The 27,735-nt window shown below is 37.2% G+C and overlaps 1 protein-coding gene across 2 annotated transcripts in view; it reads left to right on the top strand.

Annotated features, from left to right (window-relative positions):
- The window catches only part of EPHA6 (EPH receptor A6), an 880,333-nt gene that overhangs the window by 835,623 nt on the left and 16,975 nt on the right, over positions 1-27,735 (top strand). For both annotated transcript variants that reach the window (XM_047875260.1, XM_047875259.1), the window contains one exon: positions 15,650-15,799. In XM_047875260.1, coding sequence (XP_047731216.1) covers positions 15,650-15,799 — 150 coding nt within the window. The remainder of the gene's footprint in view (positions 1-15,649; positions 15,800-27,735) is intronic.

The following is a 27,735-nucleotide window of genomic DNA, read 5'->3' as shown; positions in this document are numbered from 1 at the left end:
CCCTCCCATCTCTGGTTTCCCAGTGGCCAGTGATTGTGGAATTGTGAGTTAATTCCCCCTTGTTTCCAAGTTGAATGGACTGGCACCTTAATGACCACATGATATGCCAACTTTCACATTCAGCAGTGTGGTAGATCAAGTCCAGAAATGATGGAAGTGACAAATTCTGAGCCCATAGCTAATGGACCTGAATGAGTGGAGGTGAACTTGGCATTCCCAAGGCAAGTGCCCAGTCAGAGCTCAGGGATGGCAGCCTGGTCCAAGAGGCAGATGAGGCTAATGGAAACTGACACGTTCCTTAATGTTTGTGTGACTTTTAGGAAGTCAACTTTAACTCAGATGAACAGAATCAAAAGTCAAGCCCACTAGGAATGAGCCATCTCCTTTTTAAGATACGACAACATCTAGGGTGTAGGATATAGAGGAAGAAGAAATATACACATACACAACACACATTTATGATGTACACATATTTAGGTATATTATTTATAAAATTTCCTTCAATATCACAAAATATTCAGTACTGAATGTTATAAGCCAACTACAACCATTGAATTTTTAGATATATAATTCTGAAAAGATGTGGGTATTCAGAGCCAGCATTCCATCAGTGGTAGACAAGAGCAGGCTAGTCCTAATACAGCAGGAAGAAGAATGGAAAAGCCACTAGAAAGGAGTAGAATGTTAGGCTACATCACAGGACAAAGACCAGGAAGCAGGTGGGTTGTGTCAGAAGATGAGGAAAAGGGTTTTCCTGTTGGTGGGCGAGGCACAGTATCCAGAGCATTGGGTAGCAGATAGTGAATGGTAGTCCAAGAAGGCAAACATTCTATGCCAAAGTTTATGGATCTCACAATCAAAAATTCTAGTATCACTTTATTCTGATGAGATCTATACACTAGATAGGAGCAGGGCAAATATCTACGTATGAGAACTGGACAGGGGTTGATCTCAAATAAGCAAGCAGGACCTAATGAACAAGGAGGACACCCACAAGGCTTATTCAGTTTTGAGTCTTACACTGTGAGGGGCTCCCTGTCTAGGAGGAGTAGCAGCCCCCGAGCATAAGAAAGAGCTTAGTGTACCAGTGATAGCTAGGTATTCCTTCTTGGAGAGATTAGAGGACTGTGGGGGCAGGGAGTCAGATTAAATGGCCAGACGAGTCTTTTAATTACTAACTTTCCTGAATTAGAATACTGTGTTCTTTCAGCAAAATGTACTAAGCACTTATATCTGATATTCAATACGTATTTCAGACTAGCAACAAATACAAACATTGTATAATTTATTGGTTTTGATAGTCTACTCTAACATATCTCTACTTGAACATATTTCTCATGATCATGGAATATATATGTATGTGTACATAGATGTACACATTTTCATTTTAATTTAATATTACTCTATAAATTTGTCCAATAATGGTTACCTACCTTCTGGACCATTGTGCAGTATGGGTTGTACTTATTTCACACTCACATTCACCTGTAATCCCTTCCTTCTTCCTTTCCACCCCCCATCAAGTGTAATGCAATCAATTCCTTAAACCATAGATGATAGAAATAATGTATACAGGTATGTAGCCATTTCCCCAAATTTATAAATTGGGTGCCAGGTTGAAAATAATGTCAGGTATCTGCATTTCTAATTTAGTGTTCTCCAAGGTAGCCTCTGACAACTGGCAAAAGTATCCTGCTCTGACAGTCTGACCCTTACACTCCAATTAAATATAAAAACGGATCTGAATCTTTTTCACCCAGTTGTACTGTCAAGGCTAGTATAACTTGACTGTCACATAGAGCTCTTTAAATCAGCCTGCCAAGAAAATATGATTGTAGTACAGATTTTAGCATTCAGAAATGTTCACTCCCCTTTCACTTACACAGATTTTAAGGGTCAAAGCTATGCATTTTTATCAGACATTTTATTATCTTTCAACCTTTGTGAAGATCAATGTATTAGAATAGAGGAAGAACTTTTTCTCCTTTACTGCTGAAGTGATTTGGTACAAGGGAAATACTAATGAGGATTTTTTTTTTTATTCCTTACTGGAAGTTCCCATTGGACAGAAGGAGAAAGTTTTATTAAAAAGATGGGTACAATGTTTGAATTCCATAATACTTCTGGAAAGTAAGCATCTGGTCAAAGTAGATGAGCATCTAGAAAAGGGATAAAAGTGTGGAGTTTTGAATTTTCTTAGAGATATGATGCTTCCAAGTTGCAGCATGTTTCAGCAAAAATTTAAACCATAAGAACCCTGACTTATAAGTATAAAAGAGAGAAACTTTTCAAAGTAGGTTTTTTTCCATTTATTTTAAATGTAATATAGTTCTTATTATAATGGCCTAATAATTATCATTTTTAGCATTTTCTGTCCTATTATGGATACAGAAAGCTAATCACTATTTTCCTTCTCGTTGTCATCCCAACCATTGTGATCCCAATGGTTATACTTTTAGAAGGTGGCATGCAAGTCATTCTGGCTTCAACTCCCATGGGTTGACTGAATCACATTATTTTAGAGTGAACTTCATTTAAAAGAGCGAACTATTAAAATGTCTAGGTTTTCCTCTTCAAACAAACAAACAAAAATCCTAAATAAGTAAATCCAAGTCTAATACATTTAGGCTATTATCCCCATTGTATCATCAACAACACAGGGACTCACTGTACTAAATATGTCTCATTCTCCTTAAATTAAGAAAGTTCATCTTTCTTTGCTAAGAGATATAGGCAAGGGAGGGTGGGACCATTTGAGAGTACGTGAAACTGAAAGATTGACAGCAGTGGCTGAAGTCAGGCAGAAAGCAGACAGCCCTGGGGAAGCATTGCTGACAGCAACACTAATGCACTACAATGCTGACATGCAACTTCCTCTAGATTCCAGAAAAAAGCCATTTGGGAAGAGCCTGTCAATAATGTAAAACTGGGCCAAATGGTTCTGGTTGTGGACTGCTAGCAAATGTCTACCCAAGACTAACTGGAGATGACCAAACTCATGTTTCAAATGAAAAATATAAATATAGCCTTCCTCAAATGAAAGGAAGTTTCCTGCAAATTAGAATGCTATTTTTTAAAAAGTATATTGGGTTTAACATCTCAGGTATTTTTCTACAACTAGACCTATTTTTTTTCTTCCTGAATTCTCTGGGCTCTGCTTTAAGTTCAGTTTTGTTTACCAGCAAGATATGAGAACAAGTTTAATGCTGTGAAAGATGTTTTACTTAGAGCAATAATATGACAAGCAGAACTGAATGCATAGCAACTTGCACATTACATAAAGCTTTAAACCAACCAACACTGGCTTTAAAATCACCAGTTAACTAAAAAAATAAAAAAAAAAAAAATATATATATATATATATATATATAAAATATATATATATTTATATATATATATAAATATTAGACTCTATACCTTGAGTCTAATATTTATATATATATATATATATAAATATTAGACTCAAGGTATAGATGAAAAGCACCATGTCAAAAACACAATTAAATAAATTATCTCCTTTTGTGCTTAAATAATGGATGAAGCTTATGGTAAGCATAACTGCTGTTTTTGATTCCTTGAATTGCTTCAGCAACTTGACCTTGGGTTGAATTCTCTGCAGTGTAATATTGAGCCCATACGAAGTCCTTTTCCCTGAGCAAATTTGTTTTCAGAGGGGGATAAACAACTAAAAATTGATCCTATAGAATTTCATAAATGACAACAGTGAAAAACAACCTTTCTGAATGAATTTTCTTTCTTCTACCCACTTCACATATATATGTGAGAAAGCAAGAAAGAAAAAAAAAGTTGAACACTTGTCTTTCTTCCCTGTTAGGTAAACTACTTAAACTATAGATTTCATAAATAAATCACACAAAAATTATCATGGATTAAGTGGGAGAAGGTAAAAGAGTAATTGTTTTTTAACACGGAATTATTAATTTTAAATATTATAAGAAATCTTTCTAATTAACAGGTCCTTAGGGGATTTGTTCTAATATATAAATGTAAAATGTATGTAAACAATGCTTCGACAGCACATGAGAGTCCTTGAGAAGAGAATTTTCCAAAATTAGTGTTTGGGACTATTCCTCCTTTAACTTTGTTTACATGATTGATTGAATTCTCCATTTAGACATGTTAAACAGAGTAAATGTCATTGCATTCTTCTCTGGAATAAGGCAACTATCTAATCAGAGGAATTGAAATAAGTGTTTTTAATGTATTAAAATGTGCTGTCATGTGTGACTATTACAGAACTATTAAATAATGTTACTAACTCCCTAGACATGGCAAGATTTTCCTGCTTCTACTCTTCCCTGTATTTGTCCCTTAAGCCCCCATCAGCAATCCACAATGCAGCCAACGTGATCTAAAAAAGCAGCAAAACCCTTGGTTTTATCACCCTATTGCTTGAAGCTTTTCAGTGGTTTTCCACTGCCATGAGAAAAGGTCCAAATTCTTTAAATGCATTAGGAAGCCCTTCATGATTCTGCTTGCTGCTTGCTTCTCTAGCCTCTGTCTCTCCCCACTCCCTCACCTCACACTCTATTCTCCAATTGCAACTTCTGTCAGTACCTCTAAGTCTGTTATGATTTCTCTTTTGTACCTGTTTTTTCTAGCTAGACCAGTCTTTCCTACTCCATCCCTGATCTCCTTTCTCACACCTCTTTTATTGGTCTAACTCCAATCTTCCCTAAGGTCCAAGCCTAGACATCATTTTCTCTTAGAAGCATTTTCTGACCTCCCCTACCATGGCATCTATCACATTTCATAGCATCACTTATTATGTATCATTATCATCCATTAAACAATAAATACTGTCACGATCTTATGCTACGTTTCCAATATTCCTATAACTGACATTAACTGAGTACCTATTATGCTCAGACTCATTTCTCAGCTCTGAGAAAACAGAAAAGAACCAAGCAAACAAAATCCCTGCCTGAGGGAACTTATATTCTATACACACAACAAACATTTATTAGCAAGAACAGAGTGAAAGAAAACAGAACAGTAGAGAACAAAAGGAAAAGAACAAATCGAGAAGAAGGTACAAAGTGAAATAAGAAAGAGCCAGGAAACCTTCAAAGCATAGAAATACAGGTTGATCTCTTAAAAGACCCCACCCCACTATTAGATAGGCCCTCTTTTATTTAAAACTTTGCCATTGACTTGTGATATTTGAAGATGGTATAGTTTCTTTCTTCATTCTACCTGCAGCCAAATACATCCAGATTCTGTCATTCAGCATTCCAGAGATGTCCTCCAGAGCCCTCTGCTGTCCACAATGAACAAGGCGTCAGAACCCAAGTGGTATACTTAAGCCTGAGCAAAACAAGCTGGAAGCTTATTTTACAAGCATTGCTTCTCCAAAATTTATTCACTGGGAAAATCTTCTATAAAACTGTGAATATGTTATGCAAGTAAAATTAGACCTTTCAACCTGCTTGGTATGATACATGATCGCACACACTGCAGGTGATTCTGCAAGAAATAAAAGTAATTTAATTTTTTTATTAGACATTTAGTAGAAAAGGTCAAAAAAGAGATTTAGGATCCCTGTCATCCCTTTATACTTAAAAAATTAAAAGACCTTATTTACACCACTTTTTACCACATGATTCAGATCTTTCAGCCACAACAAAATTAGAGTGAAAACAAACAAAAAAAAAAACGATCAAACCAATTGTATATAATTTTGCATGAAGAAATAGTGACATATGCATAGCAAATTATAAAATGCTGTGCCTGTGAACTCTGTTCTCTCTGAAGAGATGTCCTGGCCTCTTTGTCTTACTAGTCAAACTCCTACTTTCCTTTTAAACTCTACCTAAAACTTACCTCTGTGATGTCACCTTTCTGCTTCTCCTCATAGCCATCCCAAACAGCTGACCCTCCCTTTTTGCTGTCAAATGAATCTAGTACAGACTTCTGTTAGAGCCCTTACCCTCTGTGCTTCCATTATTTGTTTATGTCGATGTGTCTCCTACTGTAAAATGATCTCCCTGAGGACAAGGAGAATGTCTTTGTGACTCAAGCACCTGGCATGTGAGATGTGTTTAAAACAAACAAACAAAAAATGACCAAAGAATAAGAGAATGAATGAATGAGTAAGTGAAAGCCACCAGTGACCTTCAGTGCCTTTCTGGGTGAGGCTCTCTATGAACTGAAAATTCAGATTGGGAAATTTTCCTTTCATCTTTTCCTTATCATTAACCAAGTTCATAATGATGACTAAGAAGGAACTAAAAAAGCAAAATTTGAATTCCACTTATACAGTATGGTTCTGAGACTGTACTTTTCATTTTACATCATTTGCCTAATTCATCTCATCCAGTCATCCCCTCAGCCAATAATCATTAAATTCTATTATAATCATAGCACCATGCTAAATACTCTAAAGTAGATTACAAAGAAGAATAAAAGACCCTCCAAGATTTTTATAACCTTTCTGAGAAAACATTACATCCACATTTTGAAGAGCCAGATAATAGTACATAGAAGGTATGTAACACAGACAGTGGTTGTTACAGGCAGGCATAAGAGGAGCAAAATAGGAGCTAAAGAAAAAGTTGACAAGACAACATTTCATGTTGGAATAATGGAATGAACAAAGGGTTGACTGTGTAGATTTCCTCAACTAAAATGCTGAGGGTGTAAGAAATCTATATAAATTGTGGCAAATTGTAATCAGTCTATCGCAGAGTTAAAACTTATTCAGAATACTAGCATTTTAATAATTCTTTCAGCCAAAGTCTGATTTCTAGATAGATTTATTTGTACAAGCATTTTTTAGTATTTCCAGCTCCAGGTACTTCCAGACTTTTCTCAAGTTCTTACCCACCTTTGAATATAAGTCCCTCAGCCCCATCCTTTCCATAAAGTAATGCTTCCTCAGTCTTTCGGAAGATTTTGCCCTCACTTGTGCAGTGTTTGGTTCCAAACAGACTGCCTCTAAAGATGTCATCATGTCATCTTGTCTCCCCGCCTTGGCTTACACTCAGAGCTAGCCTTTCTGACAATGGGTAATTTGAGGTCACAGCGCCACTCTGATCTGATGTATCACAACACTTCATGCGACAGCTGCAAGAGAAGACCTGCTTCTCATATATGTTCAGTCAGAACACTGTGGGTCTGTCAGGAAGACTCTGATTTAATGTATAAAGTGCCTGTGGGCATAATAATGATGCAGGAAGCAACGGAGCTCAGCACTAACCCTTTTTGTCTACGTTTCCTTAGACAGAAGTGGAGGTTGTTCCTTCTAACTAGAGTATCAGCGTATTAACTCTAACTACAGTTTTAGCATATTAACAAATCATAGAATATTAAACCTTCACTGGAGCTGCAAGATCACACAGTCCAACCCCCTCAATTGACAGAGAATCTGTAACTTGTCCAAGATCACACAATGAATTAGTGGGGAAAAAAAAGAGGGATCAGAAGTCATACATTCGGCTCCACTGTCACTTTCTCTTCCTGTGTTGCACATTCTGCTTCCAAAGTAAGCACCCCTTACTTATGAGGGTCACCACTGTGTATGCTCTAGAGTCCTATACACTTTCTCTGTCCTTTTTGAATAGGGTTTTCAAATAGGGTTAGCAAATAATACTAGTATAAAAATAAACATATTTCATTTTATGCAGTCTCTTTTCCTAATGACATGATATGAATTTTTCCCCAAATAAATAGCATTGGATCATGGATGGCATAAGCACTAATTACTGCTTGTCATTAGTATTATTCTCACAGGGCAACCTGATAAGAAAGCAAAGTATACATTAATTTGAGGCCATTCAGATAAAAATGCTTTGTAGACACTTGTGTTATAAACATGAAGAATTGTATTATTTTACATATTATATTAGCATTTAATGTATAAATATCCCAATATTAATGGTCAAAAATAATCTTTTACTCCCCCTTATGATTTATGCAGTACACTTTTTAGACCTATTACTTCTGTGTTAATATCCATAGATCTTTGCCATAAAACTATATGTGAGAAGCTTAAGAAACTATGTCAAAATACACTGGGGAGGTAGCAGAGTGGGAATTAGTCTTCTGTACAGCTTGATTAAAAGGAAAAATAAAAGGAGAGGGATGGAAAGAAAAGATATAGACTACTACTCTCTAACAAGAGTAGGGATAGGATTTTTAACTCTGTTAGTATCCACTATCCCCTTGGGACCTTACCATACGGTATATTCCCAAAACCATAATGAACGATAGGTTGTGTTGAAAAAAATTACCTATACTGTCAATGGTATTTAAGTTATCTACACTCAGACACAATGGCAATTCTCATAATAAAGCATGTGTTTAATTCTAGCACATTACAGTAACATTGTGTCCTACTTTATCTGCCTTATAGGATGGCATAGAAAATCTAATTTAACAGATGTCCCCCATAACAGTGTTATTCACTTAATGATGTAGCACCTATGTTCTCATCGAAAGAGAAGTACTGAGAAATAGGTGCCAGTGAATTATTTTCAGGAGCAATTTAGGAGGAAGCAGGTGAAAAGGATTCTAATTTCTGAGGCTTTGAATAGCACAATAAGCACTGTTTTATTACGGGAACAAAAAAATTAGCATTCACTGAGCTGTTTATGCATTTAGACAATGAATAAAAATGTAGTGTAGTTCCAGGTAGATAATGTGGGGAAAAGGAGAACGAGAACGTCTTTCTATAGATAGGATTTTTTTTTTACAGAGTAGAAAACAAAGCTGGTGAGTTAGCTATTCATGTTTATTTGAAATAATTTCTCATCTGGTCCTATTCTTTATGAAAAATATGGTTTAAGTAAATTTCAAAAGTAGATCATCGTTCTTTTCATAATCAGAAGAGGGAGGTCGGGTTGAAGTTCAAGTGAGAGAGGGGGACAGCAATGCCTACAGAAGCCAGGAGGATAATGGAAATGAGGCAAGTGCATCTGAGGAAGGCTTAGTGAGATGGTGGAGTGGAATGGTCGTGCTCTGAAGTGGCAACACCCTGTCTAAAGGCATTTAGAGACAATAGGGGGAAAAAGAAAACAAAAACAAAACTTAGCCACAGAAAACCTAACTGCAAGCCCATTTCAGCTCAAGGCCAAACAGTTGGTCACCTTTAGATTCAGTAAAATCCAAGACCTTGAGACCTCAGCGAATACCCACACAAAGGCCCTTGGCACAGGGAGTGAAAGCCTGGCACAAGAAACAACTGTTAGGAAGTCTTTGTCTTATGTAAAGTATGAAAATAGTTGTTTCATGTTTATGGCCTAAAACAATGCTATTTACTATAAATTTCTGCAGCACTTATCATTCTATAAAAATTGGTTATTAAGAACCAGTCAGTGCCTTAATTTTCAAAATACCATGCAAAAAAAGGTCTTCTGCTTACAGCAAGAGTGTCTCAACCTGGCATGTATAAATCACATGATACTGATGCAAAATCGTGTGTATGTGTGTGTGTGTGATTCCATGTGTGCATTTGTGAAGACAAAAGGTTTGTATCTTAACCATTGTGTCACACCCCACAAAGAGAAGAGAAATACTCAGCAAAAGGCAAGAAATCCAGAAAGTATGATCAGGAAGATCCAGCTGTAGGCAGAAATCTGGCTGCCAACATTTAACCACAGAATTATACCCATGAAAGAATAAGATGAATGAGAGATGTCTCAGTTTTGGAAGGACACCGGTCGTGCAGTGGCAGGAAGGTAGGCATAGACAGAACTCCCTGGACCAAGATAGACAGATTTCCTCAAACTGGACAAGGCATGTCTGAATCACAATGACTGAGTCAGAGCTTGTCTACCAACAATTTATGTGTTGCCTCTGGCTCCTAAAAGCTTTTGTTTGAGAAGCTCACCCTTGAGCCTAGCACTGCAGGCGGTGGGCTGGTGACTCCAGATGAGAGAACTGGGATGCTGACATGGGCTGCAGTTATCATGCAGGTCCAAAAAAAGAGACTTTTAAGTACCTAAATTAAGGAGACAAATGTGTCCCGAGTGCCTACTATATGTTGGGTGCTTCGTGTGTACTATCTCATTTAATCTACTTCATAAATGTTATCTAGAAACCAAAATGTAAGTAGATCTCTCCTTTGTGACTACAGATGAATTCATCCCATTATAGCCCTCAGTCTTCAAGGAAGGACAAATATTATCCCCATATTTCAGAAAAAGATAAAGCTCCACACAACAGCAGAGTTGCCACAGGTCAGTAAACCTCAATGAAGGAGGGAAGTATACATCACTCCGTGAGGGTGTGGGATGTAGTTTTTAGAAATTTCACAATATAATGTAGCTGTACACAATATCATTTGTTGGTTGGGGAATACAAACTAGAAAGAGATGTTCAGAGATAGAGTCACTTCTCAAGATCAGTAATTCTTAAGAGAAAGGAGAATATCCCCCAAGTGAGGATTTTCTGTAAACTAGTGTGTGAGAGATCTTTCTGCAATTTGCTATGACTTCCCAGGACACCATATTGAATTAAAGCAGAAGACCCCAGAGTGCCAATTCCTCCACCATTATTCCCCAAACCAGACCACCTTTGCCACAGATAATCCCACTGACAAGACATTTTAATGTAAAATGATCTTTCAGTAAACAGATTAATGCCCCTTTCATCTGACATCAGTAAGCATTCGCATAATGAGTTTTCCAAATAACCAGTAGTTGCTCATTAAGAGTATTTTAACCCATTGAAAGTAAAAAACAAAAAGGAAAAAAAGTCAGTGTCCTATTTTCATACCTTTCTAATATGTATTTTCATACTGTTACCTTCTTAAACTAAAAGTGATTAAGTTATTTAAACTCTTCCGTATGAGTTAGGATGATCACTGTGACCATTAATTATCGGCCTGGGATGTGACTCAAGAGTGTGTTTGTCTCCTGTACTGTGTGTCATCAGGCTATCTGTTTATGTGGACTAGGTACCAACTCATCTGGCCTGTCTACTTACAATTTAACAGTAGCCAAGAAACTGTAGGCAAATCATTAAAACGCACTGTAATTTACGAGTTTATGATCATTAATTCAAATCCCCTCATTTTGAAGATCTGAAATATAAGACTCAGAGTTAAGACTTGCACGAAGTCACACAATGGACTGTAGAAGAGTTTCATCTCACTTAGAATGTGCAGCCCATGAAGAGAAATACTTAAAACTGTTGTTGGAAATCTCTTAATCTGTAAGCATTGTATATATGTTTTAATTCTGACACTCATTGAAGTGTGGGTACTACAGAGATAGATTAAGAAAATTAAAAAAAAAACATCTGCAGGCTGGTCGTTTTCTATTCTAACCATTTGCCTTTAAAGATAACCATCAAATCCAGTGAATGAGAAATGGAGAGAGTCTTAAGTATTCTTGTTTCTCAGTAGAAGTTTTCTATTTGGTTTCAGTATTAAGCCTTTGTAACCTCACTATATTTCAATTGATTGTCTCCTCCACTGAAGATTAGAGGATTGGGTTCTAAACCTCAGATGTTAAATACAGTTATAATGCAATTCCTCTCAGGAGGTATGGGGTTTACAGGTATACAAGGTTACTGGTTGCTTCTTCAGCACTTTTCCTGCTATAACCCCTCTTTAGACACTAAGCTCTGAATATGACTTTTAAAGCAGAGAAAAGGTTTGCTAACAACCCTTTCCATAGTGAACCAGATCCAGTTTGCTTACTTCTTGTTTCTCCTTTGTTCCCTAAGTGATTAAGCTTGCTGGATAAGGCAGGTACTGGGAAATAAGAAGTCTTTTGAGTTACATTCAATCATTTTGATTAGCATCACTGGTAACTTTTTTCCCCCTCATAAACATATGGTAAAGCAATATGTAATGTTCCAATGATTGTGATTTCAAATCTAAAGTACTATTTGTTCATTCCTGAAACCTGAAACAAACATCTGGTGGTTAATGCTTTGAGAAAAAAGTAACATAGTGCATTACCTCTGTCTATGATTCAAGATCATGGGCAAAAATAAGTAGCTGGGATTAAACCACAAATGTTTGTTGGTCCACTCAATTTAAAAAAAAAAAAAAGGTGGAGGGGGAGAACTAAGCTTCTGTGTGTCCTCTGAAGTAGGAAAGGGGATAGAGTCCATGTGCTACTCTTAAGGACCTCTTCCTTTCAGCTTTATCTTGCACTTAGAGATCAACTATATTCAGTCTGTATCCTGCCACTAGAAAAAAAAAAGATCTGAATGTTTCCTTATCTCCATCCCATATATGCTCAGAATTACTGAAATTTGTGCATACTGTCAGGTTCATGTTACCATGTGTTTTTATTAATTAGAATTATATCTCCTACATTAAAACTTCTGTGATGATATTTCATCTTTCAGATTTATTCTAGCTCACACTTCCCATTTCAAGATGACATTTGGAATAGAATTTGAAATAAAGATTTGCTGTCCATTTTGCAATGTTGTTTATCTTAGATAAACATTTTTGGGTTTTCATAGGGGTAGCGTATTGGTCTGCTAGGGATGCCATAACAAAATACCAGGGGCTGGATGGCTCAAGCAACAAAAACTTATTTTTCACAGTTCTGGAGTCTGGACATCCAAAATCTAAGTGTTGGCAGGTGTGGCTTCTCCTGAGGTCTCTCTCCTTGACTTGTAGATGGACAAATTCTTGCTGTGTCCTCCGATGGCCTTTCCCCTGTGCCTGCACACATGTGGCATCTCTTCATCTTCTTATAAGGACAGCAATCATACTGAAGTAGGGCCCACCCTTACGACCTCATTGAACTTTGATTACCTCTTAACAGGCCCTATCACCAAGTACAGTCACATTGGAGTTTAGGGCTTCAAAATGTGAATTTTGAGGAAACACAATTCAGTTCATAACAGATAGCAATGCTATTAATCAAGCATTCTGTAATATCTTCTCCTTGAGGAAAAAAACAAACTCTTAGGAAAGGGATAATGTTATCATTTATATGTGATATCAGTTTATGCAAAATATAAATTTATATGTGATTCACTTACATGAGATGTCATTTATAAATGAATGCACCTAGGGGTGTCTGGGTGGCTCAGTTGGTTGGGCATCCTACTTCAGCTCAGGTCATGATCTTACAGTTTGTGGGTTTGAGCTTCACATTGGGCTCTATGCTGATAGCTCAGATCCTGGAGCCTGCTTCAGATTCTGTGTCTCCCTCTCTCTCTGACCCTCCCCAGCTCATACTCTGTCTCTTTCTGTTTCAAATATAAATAAACATTAAAAATAATAATAATAAGTGAATGCACCTAAAATAACCGTTAACTACTTTTTTTTATTGGCCTGTCTTAATAGAACTCACACAGATTTAGTAGGGCTAGCAGATTTCTATGTATTTTTTGCCAGAAAGACAAAGAAAGATCCAGAATGAGAAATGTCAAATGAGACTGCTGCTCTTGCGTCTGTTCTGAAGTTAGCTCTACAGATTTGGTCTTTATTCTCTGGAAATGTGGCTCCATATTCGAAACAAGCCTGAGCCTGACTTAAGTGGCTTTGAAATTCAGAGCCATGAGACCCAGGGACTTTAGCCACAAACATGCCATAAAACAAAGGCTGCTGGAGTGCTGGTGCACAAATACAAGTCACAGTGTCCTTGGTCCCCTCATGAAGTACAGACCACAAGGTGTTTTTTCAGAATACTATTTTATGTGTTGGATCATTTACAGTACTTCCATTTCTGAATTTTTTTTTTAATGTTCTGTGGTAGGGTTGCACGGTTTGGTAAATAAATATATAGGATACCCAGTCCAATTTGAATTGCAGATAAACCATGATTTTTTTTTTTAGTATAAATGTCTCATGAAATACTTGGACATAGTTACACACACACACACACACACACACACACACAAAATGTATTCCTTTATGGGGACATGCTTAGACTAAGAAAAGAAGAAAGAAAAAGTATTTGTTATTTACCTGATATTCAGATGTAACGGTGGGGCCTATATTTTATCTGGCAACTCTACTTTGGGTTTAGAAATGAATCCTCCTCTTAAAACTCGCTTCCTCTGCCCATCACCCTCTTCAACTACTGTCACCAACTTTGTAAATTTAATTTCCTGGCCTTCATTTGGAAAGGCCAGTAAGTGTGAACACCGAAGGTTTCAGGCTCTGGCTTCCTTCCGTTATACTACTATGATATATGCTTGCAGATGTTCAGTGTTACAACACTAAAATTAGTTTTGTCCAACTTTTTCCCCATGCTGAAGTATTTACATCTTTATATTGATACCCCATAATACTACTATGATAACATTAGTAGACATTATGTATTTAATAATGTTGAGAGGAATCTCTAAATCTCTAAACCCTGGGCTCAGTCTGCTCACCTGTAAAATCAGGGGATTGAATTCAAGGTATTATCCCCAAGGTTCCTTCAACATTTCCTTGCTACAGGTCTTTAAAATGAGGATTCCGTTAATGCTCTCATTTGCCTTGTAAACCTAATTATTCCCCTCTCGGATGAATCTCTTTTCGAGTAAGTGCTTAGATTACTAAAAAAAAAAAAAAAAAAAAAAAAAAAAAAAAAAAAAGTAGTGTTTAGATTACTCGATTCATGGCTTCACCTTTAAGAATGTTCGACCTAACTTCCTCAAGGGCCAGTGAATGCACCCACTATTGCCTCCCACCCCCACTCACCCTAACATCAGACTCTGAACGCAGTGGGGGATCAGATAATGTGATCCTGGAAATGCTGATAATGATGAAACAATTCCATCGAGGTGCGTTCTGACTTAAAAATCTATGTTGCCAGCAGAAGCCATCTCCGCGGTCTGGGCGCAGCTCGTTCTCTTCCGCCATCTAGTGGCGTCGAGGGCGCCCTCCTCCGCTCAGCTTGCTGTTCCGCGCTGCAAAGATTTCAGATTGTAACTCAAACGGATGAATTGTTTTATTCTTGTCATTACAGTAAAAAGGGATTTATAGAGTGTTTCGAGAGATAAAATGTAATAAATGTTGATAAAAAAATAAGTATAACACATTAGTCGACTTTAATACCTGAACAATATAGATTAAATTCATGCAATTTTATCTCTTTAACATGTTCAAATGTTAACTTGAACACCGAAGAACAAGAATAAAAACTAGCCTAAAGTATCATAAAGAAAGATTATCCTTCTCAGGTGCTCTTGTATGATGTTAAAGGATTTCTTAATTTTAAGTAAATATAATCATAGATAAAAAGGAAAGAGAAAGTTCTGATAAACATTGAATTACAGAGAATGTCTCCGTTCTGTATTTAACTGTTTATCTTCAATTAAGTTAGAACGTATTATCATTATTATTTATACATGTAATACAGTGTTTAATGAATGCTGAACGATATTCGGTGTTAACGTTCTATAATCCAGAACTTTCTTCAAATGGCATGATAGTGAGTTTAATTGTGTGAATCTAAAGTGAAAATAAATTTCTCTAATGAACGAAATAAAGTGTTTCTGAAGTGTGACTTATTTCCCATTAAAGTTGTTTTCACTGAATAATTATTATAGGAAAGATATTTCTGACATTTAACATTATTCTGGTTCTCTTACTTTTATTTAAAATGCCAATGCTATGATGCAGTATTTAGATCTTTCTAACAAAATCTATTTAATTGGACTGCCACTTGGTTTTTTTAATATACTTGTGAGCCAGCTGAGAAATCTCCAATTTGTTTTCCAGGGTGGGAAAATTCCGATAAGGTGGACAGCCCCAGAAGCTATTGCCTATAGAAAGTTCTCCTCGGCAAGTGACGCATGGAGCTATGGCATTGTCATGTGGGAGGTCATGTCCTACGGAGAGAGACCTTATTGGGAAATGTCTAATCAAGACGTAAGTGCCCCAATAGTTAAACTTATTTTTTAAGTATAAACACATTAGCCCTGTGGAGCAAATATGCTTTTGCCCTCAGATTAGCCTTTATCTTCCTGAGAGCTGTTCAGGGTCTGTGGCTGAGTTTGAGAAGCTAAGTAACCTTTTACTCTGAGCTGTCCTGGGTGTCATAGGGACCAGCTGATGGGCTTTGTCATGTGAGTACCTGGTCCACATCTTACATCTGAGACTTCTACACTCATTGCTTTAATGCAGTATGACTGCGCTAATGCAACTGTCTTGACAAGTAACAAAAAACAAAGAATAATGTTTACCTTTCCTTTCTTCCTTAAGGCAGTGCAATGCACCACTGTAAAGAGGAAATTAATTTAAACTAGATAATTTAGAAGAAAAAGAGCAAATTCTTTCAGGCAGAGTATTATCAATATGACATTTGATATTGTTCTTTTGAGATATGTGACCCTTTATGCAATTTCTTTTGTTTCTATTTGACCTATAAAGATTACCTGGGTGATTAATAATATTATACAACAGGAGAGTTCTCTGTGACCTCCTAAGAGATAAAAACAGTAATCAGAGAATGTAAGTACCCTGAAAATGCAAATAAGTGTACTGTCAGAACTGAAAATATATGTTAATTTCACACGTTTCCATCTCAGAACTTGGACTTTGTCCACTCACTTGCCAAAGTATCTAATGGTTTCTGAAACAATACTAATGGAAAATCACCTCTAATGTGATCCTGAATGTTCACAGGTTTAAAAAAAAGAGGAAAAAAAAGACCATGTAACTGTAGAAAATCTCTAAACACACTCAGAGTAAAACAGTTTTCACATCTCTTTTGTTTTTTCTAGCCAATTGCTTGGACAGTCCCTCCGTACATCAGACCCCATTACTCCATCCCAAACTCAAGTTGTCCAAGTATCTAAAGGACTTACCCAGCAACAAAGAAAGTTTTAATACCAGGAATAGAGAAAAGTTAGTTTTGATTAGCTCACCATGGCTATTATTTCTCCCTGCCATAGAGTGTTACTTTTGAAGCTGAGTCCTGCTCAGTCCTATGGGGGCCTACCAACTCTGTGAAGAATGCCAGGTCTAGAAACCTACATGGCAGCAGGTTGGAGGTCATACACACTGTTCAGTCATTGTCCTCCAAAGCACATCATGAAAAGAGCCCATGTGACTAGGTCCTGCAGAACATCTGCCCTGAGGTATAGAGTGTGCCATAACAAGCAACATCTGCTCTACTCCCAAAACTTAGACTTTGGGATCCAGGCCAGGCTAGAGTCTACTATTCTTCTGGGAATTTTATTCAAAGGATGTCATTGCTCTTCTCTGCTGCTGGACCTTGTTTGGGGCAACTTGTGACCTCCTCCCCAGTTCTTCTTAAAATTGAATATCAAGGACACCTGGGTGTCTCAGTCAGTTAAGAGTCTGACTTCAGCTCAGGTCATGATCTCCCAGTTCATGAGTTTGAGCCCTACGTCAGACTGTCTGCTGTCAGCATAGAGCGTGCTTTGGATCCTCTGTCTCCGTCTCTCTCTGCCCTTCCCCTGCTTGTTCTCTCTCTCTCTTTCAAAATAAATAAATAAACTTAAAAAAAATGAATCTCAGAAGCAGAAATTTGCCCCCTATGACCCCCAAAGGAAATAATTTTTTTAACCTGTTATCCAAGGTAATGGAAGCCCTGGATTCAGTCACCATAGTTCCTACTCTACTCTAAGCCCAAAATAATGCTTGCCTACTTGTCCTACTTTCTCATGACTAAAATAGGCCATTCAAACAAATCTCTAGAATAAAAAAATCCTTTCCCGATGAATTACAGTCTTCACTGAACAGAAGAGCCCTCACTTCAAATACCCTCTTTCATTAGTACCCCATTTAACCCTTAACCAATCCCCCTAGCATGCTTCAAACAAAAACTGCTGAACTGATAGGGCTCCAAACATTACAAATAATGTATTCTCACTGGTAAAAAGTTCTTGAGCATTCACAGCTGACATACGTATATTTGTTTGCACATTATGTACCAGTAATATATTCATTTATTCATTTAAAAACATTTATTGGGTTCTTTCTTTGTTCTAGGAACTAGAAATAGGACAGGGAACAAATGTTATACCTGGAAGGGACCAAAAAGATTATCTAGTCCAACCCAAGTCCAACTTGCTTATGAAACTGAGGCATACAGAAGCAACATGATTTCCTTAGAATCCTATAGTAAGTGACTTAATGGTAATATTAGAACACATGCTCATAAACTTCTAGAATAAGTCATGGGCAAGGAAAAGAGAAGAAGAAATAACTGCTTCTTTTCTTGGTGGTTTGGTTTACAGTCCAAAGAGCTCCCCATGTAGGGCTGGTGATGTCTTGCTTCATGAAACTTACATTCCAGCAGAAGGGAGATACACTGTAAACAAAGTACATAAGTAAAAGATATAGTATCTAACATGATAACCACTGTTTCTGGGGAAAAACATGAAAAGAGGATAAAAAATTCTAGGGCACTTATTTTGAATACAACATGTATATTGCCACATACATTCATAGAAGTCATTTCTATGTGGTCATAAAAGTCATAATTAGCCATTCTTATTAAATATTTATAAATAATCTTTATTATATCAGATGAGATAAATAAACATCAAGAGAAGTTCCATTACTTTTCCTGCCCCCTGGGTTATCATCTAACGGCTGAAGTGCACTGTGCCACCAATTTAGTAACCATATCTATTATGTAGACCATAATTTAACCATGAAAGTCACTTAATTTTCAAAGTGCCTCAGCTTCATGACCAATAAATATAATAAAAAGACTGGGTTAGATTGTTAATATCCCTTTCAGCAATAATAAGTTATGATTTTCATAATCTCTGAAGAAATTATCATACTTGTCTCAGCAAAAGAATGATTCCAATTGTTCTTTTCTGAGGTTTCGGACATTCCTGAAACTCTGTGGGGTGCCAAGAATGAGATAGGACTTCCACAGAACAGAGTAGATATAAATTTAAGATACCATACCACAAAACAGATTTTTTAGGAGGGTAGCCTCTGAGGGGAAAATGTCCAAATAAGTAATTTCCAACATAGACTACCATGTAAACCATTCTTAATTGTTGCCCAGAGAGTTCCAAACTCTGTTGTCAACCCTTCCCTTCCTGGAGCTGGCCCAATAGCTTGCCCAGCCATTCTGGCCATGTGTATTGATTACCTGTGGCCAAGATGACCATTTAGAGAATGATTCTGTCTATTAAACCTCATTTGGCCACAAAGAGTATATCTGGAACCAGGAGAAGCTGCTGCAGCCAGTAATAGACTCCTGACATTAAGGCCATTCTCCTTTGTTCACGATTGCCAATGCCCAGAGCACAAGGCTGAACCTGAATGTTCCCTTCACCCAGAGCTTGGCTGCTTTTTGAGGACCAGATAGGAACTAAGCAGGCAATTTTCAAAGTCTTTGAGTGGCTACCAAAGAGTATTCAAGCAAGAATCTAAAAATAGGAGGAGAACAAGAAGTTGTGGGTGGGGGAAGGATTCAAACTCTTGAGGTCCTCAGATCAATACAAGACCAGGGGAAAGCGGTAAGAGCTAAAATCCTTTATGTATCTTGTGACTATTTTTTGCTGCTGCTGTAAAGATTTGAAATTCTGTTTAGCATGACATATTGGAAGTCAGCATATCTGTGACAGATCCTATAACCAGGATTTCTGTTTGGAAGCAGAAATAGCTTAATCAAAACTTCCCCACCTGCTCCTCTCCAAATACTGGTTGGTTATTCTCTATTTGTTCTGCATTTCTCATTTGTTTGGTCAAAGTATAGTCTTATGTTTGCCAAGGTGCATTTTAAATAAAGAAAGTAATATTTTAGACAATAAAAATCCAACTATGTTCTGTTTGAATATTTTATGTTTTTACTACATTTTGGTTAGTTTAACTAAGCTATGGGCTTAGTTAAATACGGAATATTAACATGTTTTACAATTTTAAATGAGTTTAGGAAATTTCAGATCATTTTTATAAAATAGTCCCTCTATTCTGTAGACCCTGGCAAGTTTTATTACAATGAGCAATTCTGAGTTTGTCGAATCTGTTTTACTGAATAATATAATGAGTTTCTCAAAGGTCAGTGGTACTGTACATTAGGGAAAGGAACTGAGAAAAAACAGAGTATACAAGACTAGTCCATAAAAGGCCTAACAAACATTACAGCAGGTGCCATCTGCTTAGCTATTCAGTAGTTACTTATTAAACATGTGCCAGTCACTGGGCCCAGGTGTGCATGTGGTATGGGGATGGAGAACTAGAAAACCCAGTTCCTGCTCTCAAGGAGGCCACTATGTAGATGAGGAAGTGAAGTTCTGACATTTGTAAATCTCAGCCCTGTCCCCAAATAGAATGTGCATTCCTCAAGTGTAGTCATCATACTGCCTTCTTTTTTATTAGAAACAACACTGTGTGAATGGAACGGTTTTCTTTTTTTTTAATATACCAAAAAAGTATGCATACTCTATTTTTCAGCGTTCTTTTGATTTTAAATGACAAAAACTCAACCCAAACTAACTTAAGTAAAAAAAAAAATTTTTTTTCATTCATGAGACTAAGAAGGTTTAATGGTGCTGAATCCCAAGGAGAGTGCAGGATTTTTAATGCTTCCCTAGGTCAACGGACCTCATTTTCTCCTACCGCAAAGGTCCTCTTTCTTGTATTCTTTACACTCTGGGGCTCAGGACTCCTCAGCAGAATGAAACACTTTTCCTCTGTGAAAATTCATACACCAATCCCAGAGACGACTCTGGTTGGCTCTGTCAGGGTCCTGCCCAAACCTGAGCCAAAACCATGCCAAGGAAATTGATGCTGTGATTGGCCAAGCTAGCTTTATGTACCAGCCTGTGCCTTTAGAGGTGGGTGGAGCACTGTGATTGGAAATTTCCACATAATCACACCCAGTGAGAGAGGAGGTCCCCAAAGGAAAGTAGTTGTACCTCCAGAGATAGACTGTTTTGTCCTTTTTGGTATATATAGTTTTCAAACGCAACTTTGTTTATTGTAGTATCAAAGGGCACTAAAACATTAACATTGTGCATCATTGTATTCTAGTGAGGGAGCTGGTATATTGGCAAGATCATGAGAGCTTTGGAGCAAGGTTCTTCAACCTCAGAACTGTTGACATATTGACTGTTGGGCTGAGTAGTTCTTTGTTGTGGGTACTGCCTTGTGCATTGTAGGATGTTTTGCAGTGTCCTCAGCCTCTACTCACCAGATGTCAGTACCATCTTCCCAGACATGATAACCAAAAATGTCTCCAGTCACAGATGGGGCACACAAATCACAGCCAGTGAAGAATCACTGTTTTAGTCTGGAAAGATCTGGGTTCAAATGCAAGCTCCACAGTTCACTGGCTGTGTTATCTTAGGAAAGTGGTTTAAGATTTTGAGATACTGTCTGTAACAGTATTCAGAATACTCAACTGCAGGATTCAAAAGAATTAGAGATAATGTCTGTAAAACACCAGGTACATAGAAGGTATTTAATTAATCAAATGTAATAAACATAGCTTGCATTTCTGAGAAAGTATTTTAGATTATGGCTCATTTAATCTTGAAAATAACTATCTAAAATAAATCCTATTATTACTCCCATTTCTAGGTGAGATAACTAAAGCTTTCTAGAAAGTTTAAATAACCTACCCAAGGTTACTAGCATTGGTAGAACTGAAGTTCAAGCCCCCTGCTTACTCCAAAGTGCATGGGGTTTTTTTTTATGTTTATTTATTTATTTTGAGAGGGAGAGCATGTACACAAGCAAGCAGGGGAGGGGCAGAGAGAGGGAGAGAGAGAATCCCAAGCATGTTCCATGCTGTCAGCGCAGAGCCCAACACAGGGCTCAATCTCATGAACTGTGATGAGGTGGTGACCTGAGCTGAAATCAAGTTGGACACCCAACTGACTGAGCCACCAAGTTGCCCCCAAGCTATACTGTGCAAGTCTAATTTTCAAAGAAATCTCTATACCACAGAAGTTCTATATAACGAAATCAAAGCATCTTTAATTATGTATGCCACTCTGTCATACAAGAAGTGTTTTCATTGTTTTCTGTTAGCAAAAGAATGCAGACTGACTCACTGTTGTTTGGAATTATAAATCTTTTCTGCAGTGTTCTGGGTTTTGATATTAAAAATTTATGAAATGTACCATTTTTATAACATTTCTCAAAAATATATACAGCAGTAGCTTAAAATCAAATTCTAATGATGGACAAATTTAGCCTACTAGCAGAAATGTGTCACAGGTACATTGAAGGTGCACAGCTCCTTACTGTTTTCTAGCTTTTTTTTTTTTATGACACTGCTGGATAATTTTTATGTTATTTTCATTCAAGTTCAAAATAATTGTTGTTTATTATACAGTGGAAGTACAATGTAATGCTAGGAGCTATGCAGGTTCCGAAGATGACAGACACCAAGGGCACTGCAGTTCTCCCAACACTTACACTGTGTAATGTGCTTAACCGAAGAAAATGGAAGCAAAACATGAACAGCAGGAAACATTAAATAACCAAATCCCCACAGAGCTAATATGTAGGGAGGAGAACTAATGCCACATAAATGAGAGGCGACTTGGCTCAAACTAATGATCTGAACACAAGACCAGAGTCTTGGGTCGGGTTTGGTTTTGTTTTTAGTTTTTCCCTTGACATAATGCCGTATAAAAAAAAAAAAAAAGTCTCCTTGAAGCAATTTGAAACCCTAATGTCTCCTGGGTATGGTATCATTTAGGCATATGCTACTAAGCTAGTTCAGTTTCCCAAAAAGATAGCCAGTATCAGGGATCATCTCATTTGAAAGCTTACAAGGAAACATAATGCTGTCTCAATGTTTCTGTGGGGTTTTATTCCCTTCAGTTTTCAAAAGTTTTTACGTAATAATGAGTTTTGCTTTAGATTGCTTTCGGAAACTTACCTGAAGAAACAAAATTGGAGTTTATCTTCAGGGTTTTCCTTTTATAGGTGATATGGTTAAAAAGAACCTTTTGACCTTGTCTGAATTGATTCCTTTTTTCAAAATTTATGAAGGAAGAAAATAACCTTTTACCATATTTCTTGTTTGTCCTCATAATTCTATAACCTTTTCAATTATAAATCAGTGTTTCAGCCAAGAATGGTGGATGTGTAGAATCCACTTACCTAGAAATGCAGTATGGTTTTATGAGTCAGAGAGTCCAGTCATTTCCAATTTTTGTCTCTGATTAGATTTTCCAAACTCTTCTTTATTACGTAATGGTTCTTGTGTAATGATCTGTGGAAGATACAGGAAATTGCTAAAGGCCCATTCCCATTATTTCAACTTTTCCATATTACCGAGGGAATTTTTGCATTTCTTTGAATATGTACTCTACCAAGGCAATTGTCAAAATGGCCTTCCTTTTCTCAATTTTTCAATAATTCCTTCTATTGGTACATAGAAAATAGCAACATTTTAATTAAATTCATACTAATTACACTAGCATAATGCATGTCTGCTGCAGAGGCAAGAGTAATAGGGGATATTATGAAAGGCAATTAATCACCATTGTAAATAATTCAAATGGCAAAGTTCTAAGTAGAGGAAACCAATAACTAATATACTACTACCTCGGTGTAATTTCCCAGGGAAACTTTTTTAACCAAACAACCACAAAGCTGAAGAATGTATACATGCCAGTAATGTTTTCATAAAAAATTAATTATACCTTCAATATATTTATAATCTTTAGCTCTTACAAATTTTATTCCATCTTTTGCTGTCTTTGGAGCATTTACAAAGAGGACATTTTAAAATCTCCCTTTTCTTTGTACTCATAAACTATTTTTCCATAGCTTCTTAGTCTTAGTTTATCAGGACAGACTCTGGCCCTGTCCAGATTTTTGTCTCCCTGCATTTGCATTTGGAATTCTGTGGGAAACAGACCATTCAATGAAGGCCAAATCTAGACATAGAGGTTACAAAAACTCAAGATGCAGAGATGTTACCAAAGGTCCTGCAGATTAAGACTGCAATTTCAGTGACTCTAGAAACAGCTTTTTTAGCTAAAAGGTACTCTTGCAAGTACTAAGTCCAGTTCTCTTCTCTTCCTTAATGAGGAGACAGAGACTTGCCCAACTACTGAGTTTGTTAGTGACAGTTTTGGACTTTGATGCAGTACAAGTGACACCTTCACTAATGCTCTTTCCATGACTTACTCACTGAAGCAGTGTTACATATAAAGTGTTAGTTATCTGTCTTAACAAGCATGACTTTCTACTGTTGGGGGTAAAAGCTTTTCCAGATGACAAGTCTTACCATCAACAACCTTTCACCTTGGAAAGTCCTACGGTTCATATCGTTCCCCATTTTGTCCACTCATTCAACAGTCCAAAAGGTGGTAACCTACTGAGGACAAACACTCTATACATTTTATATGTCCGGCGAGTTCCAAAAAGTGAGAGTTGAGAACTGCCTTAAGTGTAGACTTTTAAGAAACTTTTCATCTTAAAGTTAAAATGAGGAAATCTTCAGTTTCCACGCCCTAATGATCTACAAATTACAAATGAGCCTCTGAAAAAAAAAATTGTTTCTGCCTGTACCTTATTCATTCCCCTCTCTAGCCCCCTTTTTTCTTACTGTACCCTGAATTTAATTTGGGTCTTGACTGCCTTTCACTGAATTTTAAATCCTAGATGTTGAAAAATATTGAATAACAAAATAAGTATAAGATTATAAATGTTATTTTCTTATGACCACTTCTTTCCTTCTTTTTTTTTCTCTCCCATGTAGATGCAACCTTTATATTGCATATTAGGAAAATAGATTACTGGTGTTTTCAGTATTATTGTATTACAAATATCCTAATATGTATAAGTAATCATTATCACAAAAAGTGAGTGTATAGTGGGACCCTTTGCTTCACCTTCCCCCTTTTACCTGAAATTATAGGCTTTCCACAAAGCAATGATGAATATTTAGAGGGAAGATAAAAATAAAACCACTTCACATTCCATTTACTAGTATACATTTCAGTAGACTAAAATTTTGAGACAGTTTCTTTTAAAAGAAAGTATGAATAACTAAATTCAGTGTGCTTCTTTTTGGAGATACTCAGCAGTTTTATAACACAAAATGTGATTCCCTGCATAGCCCGAGCGGTCCTTGTTCAATGGTATTGTTCAGGGATGTCTCAGCATCTTCATATTGACTGTCTACTTCTTGTTTGCCTGGTTTAATAAAAGGCGCACCTTTTCCTGCTTTGATTCAGAAACTGTCAACACAATTGGAAAACTCATCAGATTCAGCAAGAACAGAACAGTCTGCTACGTGCCCCAACTGAGCCTTATGTTGATTCTAGGCTGCTAAAAATTGCAGTGTCGATGACAAGGAACCAGTACGGTCTGTTTAGAATAACCAGCCAGGTTTTAGATAATAAATTCTGACAGAATCTAATTCCTTCTACCTCTGCATGGAAATTATTACTGCAGTCATTTTCATATTTTTTCACTTTATTTTAATTTTCTTCTTGCATTTTTAAATAAGGGTTTAACCTTGTATAATTCTTCTCCACAGGATGACAGCCTACAACTATCATAAACCAAACTGTTACAAAATTCTTTCTAGTTAATCATCACCCCTTCATATCCTAAAACAACAAACCTCAATTAGTCTTTTAGACAAAGTACCCCATATGCTTCTGCTTCCTTGTCAGTCCTTAACTAAGGAATCAGAAAACACCTATAAAACAAAACTACTCACAAAAGACATGTTTATGAAGATAAAGGTTAATATAGGTTTTCTCAAGCTGCCCATAAAATAGTTTTCATAGATCACATATGTGACCATTGAAACTATTTTTTGACTTGACAAGGCATTGTGCTGGATGCTGGAAACCTATGGGAAAACGAAACAGTTGCTGCTCTTGAGGGGCTCAGCTCGTCCAGCTGAAAGAGCACAAGTGTTTTGTGGTGGCCAGAGCAAAGATCTGGACACAGCCAAATGTGAGGACTGGGAGCCAGGCTCCTGCAGAATTTCAGATATGGGAGGATGGGATCACAGCCCCACAGTCAAGATTGCTTTGCATGGGCTGTGGGAGATGATTGCAGAAAGGAATGAAAGGCAAGGACACCAGTTAGGAGGCTGTTATCAAAATGGGGAGTAAATCATTGGGAGAATTTAAAATGGAGCAGATTTGTAATACATGAAGGTAGTAGAATCAGAACAACTTAAGTTACTTTTGAGTATCAAGGCAGAGAGAGAGATCCACATGACTCCTTGATCTCTGCCTTGAGTCATGAGAAGAACAGCGGTACCCTTTGCAAAGGACAGGAATTCCAAAGGAGGAATGGGATAGGTTTTGAACAAAATAAATCTAAGATATCTGTATGACAGCCTCATGAAGTTCTATGTCATGTAGGCGATAGATCTGAAACCCAGCAGAGATAGCCAAGCATACGCTGTGGACTGTGGCAGGCACACGCACATAGGTGAGAGTGAAGCCTGGAGGGCGCAAGAGCGTGAGAGAGACTCAGGACCTAATTCTGGCGGAATAAGTCAGGGATGTGGCTCAAGGCTCAGCACAGATGTTCTTAACCACTACCGTGATTCAGAGGCTATCAAGATGATCTTATCAGTCTGTTTTTCAGGGGATTATTAGCTATGCAATAACAACCCAATCTATTTATCAGCTTGAGCTTCGGTTTTCTTACCTATAAAATATGCATAACCATACTCACATAATAAAGTAATTTGAGACCTAAATAGAGACTAAATAAAGTGAGCTATGTTAAAACACCTAGTCCAGAGCTTGGCACGTAATAAGCTCACAGAGTTATATATGTTACTTGAATCTGAAACCAGAAAGCTCATAGGGAATTGAGCGCAGCATCGCCCAGCCCCCAAATTCTTTCTTCTCCTGTGTCCTGTCTTTACCAGTTGACCAAGTTCAAAAACCTGTCCTGCCATATCTAATCTTAACCCTATCATGTGTTCTTGTCAAATCAGTCCACTTTTGTACACCACAGCCATGGCCTCCGCTAAGGCCATCCTGATCTCTAGCCTGGATCCCTACAAGCCTCCTTCCTGGCCTCCCACCTCTCCCCATCCCAGGTGCACTCTCCACACTGCAGCCAGAGCGAGCTTTCCAAAGGCAAATCTGGTGTCATTTACTTGCTAAAACCCTAAACCCTTTGCAAAAAAGTCGTTTGTAGCATACAAAATCATTCATGATCCCAAGAAATATAATTTTACATAACCTTCCAGCCTCAAATCTTACCATTCCTCTCTTTGAAGATTCTAGTCTAGCTGCAGGAATCTACTTTCATTCCCTGATCAGGTCACATCTCCCTCCCTTCAGCCTGACCAGTTGACCCTGCTACCTTCTCCATTTCCTGTAAGATCCAGCTCACCTCCCCTGAGAAGCCTTCCCAAGACTGGGTTAGGCACTCCTTCCACATGCTCCTGTAACTCCCTGTTCTACTGGCATTTACTGTATTCAAACTCCCCAGTCTTCTTCGCCAGAATATGTGTTTCCAAAAGACAGAGGTATTTCTTACTCATTTGTTAACTCTTATATATAGTGTACATAGTATATATAGTGTGTATATATGTATATATATATATATATATATATATATATATATATATATCTTTGGATGAATACATTTAAAAAGCTATTAGAAAGATGTTGCTGTCTGTTAACCATTTGTGGATCATATTGCTTAATCTTTCTTTGGCTCCCTCAAAGCCAGAATTTTTAGGTGTGCAATCTTAGGCAAGTTAAATCTCTCTATGTTTACATTCCTTATCTATAAGGTAGGGATAACGATAGTACCTACCTCATAGGGTTATTGTGAGGATTAAAAGAGTTGATACGTGTAAATCATTTAGAACTGGTACCTGGAAGTATCCAAGGGCTGTCATTAAGTGTTAGATG

This window comes from Prionailurus viverrinus, chromosome C2 (assembly GCF_022837055.1).
Source record: "Prionailurus viverrinus isolate Anna chromosome C2, UM_Priviv_1.0, whole genome shotgun sequence".
Lineage (NCBI taxonomy): Eukaryota > Metazoa > Chordata > Mammalia > Carnivora > Felidae > Prionailurus > Prionailurus viverrinus.
This window is presented reverse-complemented; position numbering and strand designations above follow the sequence as displayed.